Genomic DNA, 10,044 nt, shown 5'->3' with positions numbered 1-10,044 from the left:
CCACTGCACCACGTGACGCCTCATTTCTGTAGCGTTTCAGATTGTTTCAGACGATCGCAACACAAGCTCAGTCTGATGCAGACTGTCAGCTTGTAATTTTTAATAATTAAGTCACCTGAGAAAAGAGTGATCGGAGAAAACAAGGTTTATAAGTCGTGGGTTTTTTATCAACCTGGAACGAGCAATCAGAACTGAACCGTCACCGCGAGGACGCTCAGTGTGACGTTCACCGGCTGAATTTATCTGAACTGCTTCAAATCAAATGAACTGAGGTGAAGGAGGAAGTGAAACATCCAGAGACGTCAGTGGAAGAAGCTGCTCTGAGACGGGTAAGACCACACATTTCATTTATTTATCACAAATGACTATTGAACAATAATTAGTTATTCATGAAAAATATCACTGAATGTGTTGGAACTTCAACATGTTGTTACCTTTAAATTACAGAAAGATAAATGTCATCGCTCGTCAACTGAGAAGGTAACGTGACGTCGTTAACAGATTCTATTTTTTTTAAATGTGTTAATTCCCTCTGTCAGTTAAACAGTTAATCTGGAACATTAAGTTCATATGAAGCTGAAAGATAGAGTTGTGATTGGTCCTTTTAAGTTCACGTCATGCTGAAGTCACAATGTCTGGCCCCGCCTCACTACAGGTCACTGTGACATCACTGCAGGGGGCGGGGTCAGCAGAGTTCAGGATGAATAATCAGTGTCTCTGATGTAGCTTTGCATGTTGTTGTTTTAAAGCAGCTCCCAGTCCGAGCAGGTCAGCTGACCCTTGACCCCCCCAACTCCTGACATACCCCTCTAAGCTGTGTGCTGCCATCTGTTAGAGCTGCTCCTCATTGGCTGATGGAGCTCAGGTCTGCAGGCCACGGAGCTAGGGATTGGCTGGCAGAGTGCCCGGAAGAAGGGGGTGCGGACATCAGCTGATTGATAGAGATCGGAAGTGGAGGAGGGAGGAGGAGGAGGAGGAAGAGGAAGAGGAGGAGCCGGAGGAGGAGGAGGAGGAGGAGGAGGAGAAGCCAAGCAGAGTCGGTAAATCCACAATGAGCCGGTTCTGCTGCAGACAACAAGTGTTCATCAGAGAGAGAGCGAAGAGGGCGAGGGAGGATAAAACGAGGTTACTCTCAACAGAGAGAGAGAGTGACGGGACGAAATAGGGAGGAAGGAAAAGGAGGTTACCACGGCAACTCAGGGGACGTTGCTGCAGCGGCGAGGACTCCAGGACACACAGGTAAGGTGACAGTGTGTGTGTGTCTGTTTGGACTTGTGTTGGTTTCATAAGTGTGTGAGTGAGTGAGTGAGTGAGTGGATTGAGCAGTGCATGCTGGGAGGGGGAGGAGGAGAGGGAGCAGTGAGTGTTGGGGGAATCCTATTAGCAGAGTCCAGGAAAAGTAGGGCTAACTGGGCTGATCAGTGTGTGTGTGAGCTGCAGAGTGACGCTGTTTCAGGAGCGTTTGGTTTTCTGGTGGTCATGTGATCTATATGAAGACTTCTTGGTGCTGCGGTTCGTCGGTGGCGACTTTGATTCAGGCTGTAAACTGAGGACAGAGTTCAACGTCTGATAACAGCCTCCACCTGTCGGACGGTGTGTCTGACGCTGCTTCTATAACCAGACTTCATCCAGGGAAATCAGAACATTAAGCTCAGTTAGAAATAACAGGATTCAGAATAAAACAACACTGAAACAATTCATACATGATCCCAACATTTGCAGGTTAATTTTCTGTTGATCTATGAAGTGTTGCAGCTCCACAGTCGAAACCTCCCACTCTGACGTGAGGATGTGGTGATTAACCAGCGGCTCACTGAACGCCTCAGCATCGTCTGAAATCTGTCTCATCAACAAAACACACCTCTTTATCTATGTTCTGCCATTTTTGTTTCAGTGCCGATGTCAACTCAATAGAATTGTCGTCACTCAGTATAGCTCATACCTCCAGCTGCAAATTCATGTGCATTATAAATACCAACAAAACTAACCATATCACAAACCTATGATTCAAACACATTATAAAACTCAAACAGTGCAAAACCTAAACACAGATTCTGATGTGAAAGACTCAGCTGATTTTTATCAGTCAACTGATAGATCAGTCGGACTCTGGTCGTTTCCTCATCTCAATATTCAGATATTTCATGGGATAAAATCTTCAACAGACAAAGTCATTGATGTGGAAGATACAGATGTTTACAGCGGAAAAGTGAATCACGTTTGTTTTCCAGCCTCTGGATCAGAGACTTGTGTAAACTGGTCTCGTTTCAGTTTGAAAACTCTGGGTTTGTGTTTGAGTCTGAACAGAAACTGAGACTTTAGTGAACGATGACACGTTCTCTTCCTGATTGGTTCTCATCAGTCACATGACTCGACGACCAGCGGTGAACACAAAGCTAACACTTCCTGTCAGTAACAGTTCCACCTCGTCGTCGCTCAGAGAAAAGAAATCGCTGCTCTGACTTTTCACCATCACTGCTCCTCCTTCAGAGGAGTTTCTGTTACTAAGCAACCAAAGGCAGAGGAGACAATCTACTTCCTGTTTACATCACATGACCAGTGTATGTGAATGGTAGGGGTGGAAATCTCCAGGCTCCTCTAGATTAGATTCCTATTCAGAGGTCTGTGATTCGATTATAAAACAATTATCGATGCAAATAATTTTATTGCTATACATGATTTATTTTTCATCCCTGTGACTAGATCTTCACGAGCCTCGTGGTTTGTGCTTTAATCAGTATTTGAGACTGTGACTGTTATTACAAGTGTGTCATTTGCAAAATAAGCTTTTTAATTAAAAAATCTGACTCCAACAGTTTATAACAGTGGTCAGTGATCTCCACATTGATTTGACTTCATCAGTTTAGACTTGTGAGCTGCATCTTTAGTCTTTACTGTATCAGTGTGGCTCCCCCTAGCAGCATGGAGGAGCATTACTCCGCTGGTCAACAAGAGATTCTGCTCCTCTGATGTTTTCTAATCATCCTCACTTTGAACTGATCTTTATAAAAACCTGATGAATTCATATTTATGTTCCTAGATAAATAGGGCGTCGCTTCTTCTGCAACAAAGAAGTAAAAAAAAAACCTGTTTTATGATAATCTGCAGGGTGTGTGTGTGTGTGTGTGTGTGTGTGTGTGTGTGTGTGTGTGTGTGTGTGTGTGTGTGTGTGTGTGTGTGTGTGTGTGTGTGTGTGTGTGTTCGTCTCTGTCGCTCACACAAACTGATAACCACATGTATTTAGTTATTAATCGATGTCGGATCATGAATTACGATCGTTCTGGTCATTTTAACCCTGATGTGTGTGTAGCAGATGAACTACGTGCACATGTGTTTAAATACTTGTCATAGACTCTAAAGCTAATCAACAAACAGAAAGTAAACATCAGAACTGTTCAGGACATAATATCTTCTGATAAGTGTCTGTTTATTGTTAAAGTGTAAAGTAGCACAGGTCAGCAGGACAGTGGAGGAGGACACTCCGTCCTGATCCTGAAGCAGCGCTGGTTATTCAGCCGCGGGACATCGCTCTGTCTCTGCACCAATGCAGAGTCGTCCAAGTCGAAAAAACGATTAATTCCCCCCGTATAATATTAAATCAATACAGTTTGACTCTAAGGAAAGAAGGTTTTTTTCTATATTCAGCAGATCAGACAGTTTGTACAAAGGCCCTAGTTTCTCACCTGAGCCCACTACAAGCTGCTTTTCTATTAATAGACAAATCAAACTCACACGTGTCACTTGGCGCCTGCTGGCCCACATATTCCTGCCGCCATGTTGGAGGGTAGCCAAGGACATGAATGGACTTTTAATTACCACAGTATTTAATCTTATCAGAGGGTAAGGAGGACTCAACTGGTCTGAAAGGCTGAGAACCAGAACAGCAACTTTTTGGTATTCCCAACTTCTTTACAGATCGTTACGAATGAAAAGAAACTTAGTTTGTCTCCCGCTTCAGTGCTGTTTGTCATATATTCTTGTGATTGCAAAATGTTTGGAATAAACCTCCTAACATATCACTATGAACCCTATCAGAACACTTACCCTAGAACTTCTTTAGAGACCACTACAACCTTTGAAGGGACTTCTAAAACCTCAGTGTCCTTCATAACCTCCTAAACTATCCTAAAGCTGCTTCAGTGACTGGACAGCCTGGACCTCTAGAATACCCTCAAGAACCACTAGAACCTCTTAAAGAAAACATCAACATCCTAAAGGACAAATGTAATTTTCTTATTTACTATGAGAACATTTTTAAAGAATCCGTTTTGGACTCGTCATTAACACGTAGAGCATTTAAAGATTCCCTAAAAAAGCCTAAAGGGCAATTGAAACATCCTAAAGGTTCCCTTGAATCTTTTCAATATAAACTCTTAAAGGATTCATTCATCCTCAGTGATCATTATAATCTTCTCAACTAACCTAGATCTTCCACAAAAACAATCTTCTAAAGGATTCACCAAAACCTTCTGGCTGACCACAAAGAGACTGTTGGAACCTCAAACGCCCACGAGAACCAGTTTAAGGGCCAAAACGGAGGGGCACTTGTGATTGAGTCAGGCAGTTGTAAGAGCTTTGATACTGGGGCTCAATCCCCCAGTTACTACTGCACATATTTTGGGATGAAAAAATAAGAGGTCCTTGGTATCTGATATCTGGAACCATGTTATTGGAACTACAGCCTCAGCAGGTAATTTCACATTAATTACACTGCAACAAAACACACAACAGGAAAGATTATGGGTTCGGATGTAAGTTTGAAAGTGTGTATGTGTGAGAAAGAGCATTCTTACTTGGATTTGGGTAGGAAGAAGTTAATCAGCTACTTTCTTCTGTGGAATAATATTAACTTAATATGTTAATATTGTTTTGTCTTTGTGCTGCAGGTTGAAGAGACGATAAGCAGATGGAGAATAGACCAGCATCTCTAGTCCAGATTCTGATCCCCATCAAGGACATTTGATGAATACTTTCATGGGTTCCAGAAGGTCCTGGGACCTTTTGTGCAAATAGTGAGGGACCACGGAAACGGAAGATCTGGACTTTGAGGTGACTGAGTTGCCAACATGTCCCAGGCAGGTAAAGTCCTTCACCTGTACGTTGAGGTGAGGTCTGTTGCTGAGGAGGAAGGGCAGGTTCTGGAAAGAGGAAATAGTGGAACTAGCCACCTGACGCTTTCGTGCCAAGATGTCCTCCCTCCCTCCCAGAGGAGCTCCACTCACTCTAGTCCCAACCGCAGCCCAGATCTTTCACCAATTACTCGGCATCACACTGGGCGCGGGACCCAAAGCTTACCCCCTTCAAAGTCCTCGTCCAGGCACTCAGTCAGCTTCCAACTTCAAAACCCAGACGCAACAGGATCTCCCACCCAGTTCCATCGGCAGGATGTGTTATATGACGAATTTTCTCAGTTACTCCAGGTCATTTCACCTGGAATGACCGGTCCAGGCCGGCATGGATCACTGGGACGTGCCCATTCCTCTGACGTGGATCCCTACCAGGAAAGGTTACCAATCTCTCCATCTTCTACATCCTCTGGGAAGTTGACTGTACCCACCACCAACCGTAGGTCCTATGATATCCAGGCGGTGGAGGGTGAGGACGGAAGGACATCTGTGGTGACCTATGGCTACATAGAAAAAGCTAACGTTCACAGCATGGGAAGCCGGCGTGAGTTGGACAACCCTTTAAATAGAATGGAGGGGCAAACACTACCTGCCCACCTCCGTAAAAGACTGAGTGACCCAGTGTGGTGCAATGGTCAGCCAGCACTGGGGGACCCTTACACTAATCACCCCAAGCCGTCTCACAATCAGTGTACGCAGGGCTCACCTTACCTGCAGAGGGCTACTCTGGATGCTGTAGCCAGAGATGCCACCTACAGAGCCTGGGAGGAGTTCGGATCCTCAGAAATCCGGCGACAATTTGGCAGTCGTGGCCCAGACAACTGCAGCCCAACTCTGCCACGGCACTACCAATCCCCTCGCTGCAGGTCCTGGGGGGGGTCACCCGTCCTTCCCCGAAGCACCCACACCCTGCCATCCAAGACCCAGCTCTTGGAGATGGACCGGGGAATCTGCCGTAGTGCAGTTAATGGATTACCCAGAAGTCCAGCCTCTGACCACCTGTGTGCCCACACTGGATACTCCTCCCACCCAGTGGTTCCAACCTCAACCTTATACTCGCATGGCCTGCCTCAGAGGCCATGGACCGGGGATGAGAGCCCCAGGTTGTCCAGCAAATTTCATCCACCTTTACCTGCGGGGAGACCCACAGACATCCAACATGAGATCCCATCTAGAACATCCCCCACCAGCAACCAGCGCAGGAGTGGCTACCAAACAAGTGGAAACTCCCACCACTGTGTTGATAGTAGCTATAATGCTAAAGACAGTATACAGTACTGTGCTAACAATATGTCAACCTTTCCCAGCAAGAGTCACTCCAAACCATTACACTGTAGTAGCAGAACCAGGGATGCAGTCATTGGCAGGAGAAGTGTCTCCCCATCCTTAAATGCTGAAGTGGCTTGTAAGTTAGCTATGGAGGCTACCAAATTGTCCAGTACTTTTGCAGGCAGAGGGTCTCCCTCGCCAACACCTTCTCCAGCTGAGTCACTGAGGTCAGAGAGTCCCAAGATGGTGGCATCATTCCTAAAAGAATCCCAACCATATGCCTCTCTTCAAGGCCAAGTCTCCCCTGAACCTCTGCGGGTGGACAACCAGAACCACAAATGGGAAACAGACAAACGGATACCTCAAACCAGACCAGGACTTGTCTCCCCCCTCTTGTCCCAGACAGGCCTCTCTTCCTCAGCATCTCCAGCTTTACAGGCTAGGTTGCACAGAGTTACTACATCTCAATCTCCAGCTTTAGACCCACAGCAACAACGGAGTTCATCACTAAGTAAAGACATGTCCACCCTGCACCGCTACCAGCCACCACAGTACACTGGAGGCCGTAAAGCACCCGGTATGGAGCTGAGGCAGCATGATCACCTCTTTGATAGATCACCTGAACTCTGCAGGAGACTTCTCTCCAGCCAAAACACAGACGCTTTGCCTGTGAGCTGGACCTCCAGGCACCAGGAGTGGAGGGACACTGGACCAGTCCAAGACAGGGACGAACTCTGTGATCAAGACTACAGACAGACAAACTGTAAAGTTTACACTCCAAGCAAGGAGGAGAATCATAGGATTGATAGAGAAAACAAAGGAGTTATAACGTCAGTGCAGGGGAACCAGAGGTCAGTTGAAGGCATATCCATGGACCAGAGAGAGGAGGTTCAGGATCACAGTGGGGCTGGTGGGACGTCTTCTCAGAGCTCCAGTGGGGTGACAGGCAGCGTGGGAGACAGTTTCCAGCTGGAGAGAAACGACAGTCTGTTCCCTGAAACCTCGAGCCAGTCCAGCCACGATACTACCGACACCGGCTCTGGGATGCAGGTCGGCTGGACAGGAGGATGATGTGGGTTTGGTTGTATATAAATGCAGCCAAACCCTGTGTGTGTGGGAATCTCTGAAAAGAGTGGTGTGATGTTAACTGTCTGTCTTCAGAGCTGAACAATAAAAGTTAAAGTCATGGTCTGATGTCATATTTACCTTGATAACAATATGTTCATCCTCATCATTCAGTTAGTTTCTGTTTCATCAGCCTCTGTTCATCTTTCTGTCCATATTCTAAGATTAATGAGTTTGTACAGCGTGAATGGTAACGTAACGTAACGTATAAACACTCCACAAAGATTATTTGGTTGGTTAACTTTAGGTCCCATTGGGCTTTACAGCAAAGACTCATGGGATATTTGAGTTCAAACATCTGTTGTTATTAGAACACCAGAACAAGAATAACATAAATATAACAATATAATTGATACGATAATAATAATAATTAACTATACACTTAAAAGTTTGTGTTGTAAAGTTCTATGTAATCCTGTCTCCTACAGTAGAACAAGCGTTGTCACAGTGTTTTGTTTCCTCCTACAGTCGGACAGCGGCTCAGCATCGACTCCGTCCTCGCGGTCGCAGAAGATCGCCCAGGCCAAGTGGGAGTTCCTGTTCGGAGGCCAGAGGGAGGAGCCTCGCTGCCGTGAAGGTGTGTTAGACGCTGCAGGTCATTGTCTTTTCATTCGTGCTCACATTTGTTTTGATGTTCTTTTTTCAGAACACAATGAATATGCATTCAAATGTTTGGTGAATAAACCAACACTTTAACACCATTAACTGTGTAAAGGTTGATATTGTTATAATGATTTTTTAAATAGACACTGAGTCTAAAATGGGTTTATTATTCTTTTTTTCAGCACAGTTTCAGGCTGGAATTGCTGAAGTTTCAAGTATTTTTCCATTAATTTGATTATTTTTATCCAATAACATTGTATTCAGGAAAATGAACAAAATTCTTCATTGTTTTTATTCCAGTTTTATTCCCATTGCGAGAGCAGCCTTGGTTTCAGTAAAGTGTTGGGATTAGTTGTGGTGTGTGGACAGCAGCAGTAATATGTTGATATTGATATTAACAGCTATGTATGTATGTATGTATGTATGTATAGGTCTATTGCTTCTCTTAGCAGGTTATTGTATTGTTTCTTCTCTCCAGTAAGTAAACAAGCAGCTTCACCAGCTCCCACTCTTTTTCTAAGCCAATTAGCTAAATCCTAACATCAGCGAGAACACGGCTCAGTTCATGACTCTACTCACGAGCATTACTACAAACCATTACTCACTTCCGGTTCTGTATTCAGGACACTGTCGTAATGATCTGGAGTCTTTAATGTCTGTTGCCTAGTAAACCTGAACTCGCTGATTAATCATCATAGACCAAAAAGTGAATGATTGAATCTCATGTATTTAATGTATCAGTTGAAAAGGTGTCAGGTCAACACACCTCTCAGAAACTTGATGATATTAGAACTTTATCCAAGTTCTTTTTCTAAACTGACAATGGACAGAATAATATTTACGTTTCATATGTTTAACTTATCATTACAATCTTACATTAATTTTAGTAGAGGAATCAGTTCAGTCATGTTTTCTCTCAGTACTTTACCTTTAGTTTTCTGAACAGATTTGTTTACTACGTTTATTTTGTTCTCCATAGAAATTAGAAAACACTTTAATTGCAAAGTGCTCATGAGCTTTTCCACCTCTACTTCTATTTGTTGATACAGTTATGTATAAAGTAGCCTGTATGTTTCTGTCCTTTAGCTGAAGGCTCATCCACAACGCCACTGACCAGTGGTTTGCCCAGCCCCACCCCTCCCTCCTCCCTACATCTGAAAACAGCTAATCAGAGGAGGGGGCGGGACAACCAGGGTCCAAAGTTTTCACATCACAAAGTGCGGCAGATCGAGGTGGAGCTGGTGACGCCTTACCTCAGAGGCACCAACCCTAAGACGGGTATCATCCGCCGGAGCATTAAATACTCTGAAACTGATCTGGACGCTGTTCCGCTGCGCTGCTACAGAGAAACCGACCTGGACGAGGTGACCTGGTTTCATCTGCTTTTATTTCATCTGGACATTTTTGAATGTTCATGCATGATCAATATTTATTATTATTACCTTGCAGGTGATGCGGGCAGAGGCGGAGACAGCAGAGGAGGCAGAGGCGGACTCTGCCTTTGGGAGTAACCGCAGCGTCCTGGGAAACTCCAGCTTCAGCCCCGCGGACGCCCCCCCGAAACCCCGGACAGGACGAAGGGAGGAGGGGGATGAAGAGGAGGAGGAGGAAGAAGAAGAGGAGGAGGAGGAGGAGGAGGAAGGAGTGGTGAGCTGGGCCAGTGTCAGGATGCTCGGAGACAAACAGAGACAAAGAGCCACTAAAGACGAGGACGAGGTGTTCAGTCTGCTGCTGAAGGGGTGAGAGCTCAAAAATACATCGGACATTCAATCAGAAGGTTCATATTATACACAGAGTTCATCCCTCACATTTTGGATTTAGTCCTTATTGATGTATTCACATACAAGTGGTCCAGATACCAGATCAAACATTTTATCATTGTTTCATTAGTCTTGTTGTCTCGAGCTCCATGTGACCACAC

At 44.9% G+C, this 10,044-nt stretch overlaps 2 protein-coding genes across 11 annotated transcripts in view; both read left to right on the top strand.

Moving 5' to 3' along the window:
• LOC117775755 (nuclear factor NF-kappa-B p100 subunit-like) overlaps positions 1-10,044 on the top strand; it is a 55,169-nt gene that overhangs the window by 34,634 nt on the left and 10,491 nt on the right. The window lies entirely within an intron of this gene.
• Positions 1,048-10,044, top strand: part of LOC117775752 — a 27,042-nt gene continuing 18,045 nt past the window's right edge. For both annotated transcript variants that reach the window (XM_034609158.1, XM_034609159.1), the window contains exons 1-5: positions 1,048-1,239; positions 4,887-7,445; positions 7,989-8,097; positions 9,210-9,487; positions 9,573-9,862. In XM_034609158.1, coding sequence (XP_034465049.1) covers positions 5,067-7,445; positions 7,989-8,097; positions 9,210-9,487; positions 9,573-9,862 — 3,056 coding nt within the window. In that variant the 5' untranslated portion in view covers positions 1,048-1,239; positions 4,887-5,066. The remainder of the gene's footprint in view (positions 1,240-4,886; positions 7,446-7,988; positions 8,098-9,209; positions 9,488-9,572; positions 9,863-10,044) is intronic.

This window comes from Hippoglossus hippoglossus, chromosome 15 (assembly GCF_009819705.1).
Source record: "Hippoglossus hippoglossus isolate fHipHip1 chromosome 15, fHipHip1.pri, whole genome shotgun sequence".
Taxonomy (NCBI): domain Eukaryota; kingdom Metazoa; phylum Chordata; class Actinopteri; order Pleuronectiformes; family Pleuronectidae; genus Hippoglossus; species Hippoglossus hippoglossus.
The sequence above is the reverse complement of the archived record's forward strand: the minus strand, read 5'-3'. Positions and strand labels throughout refer to the sequence as shown.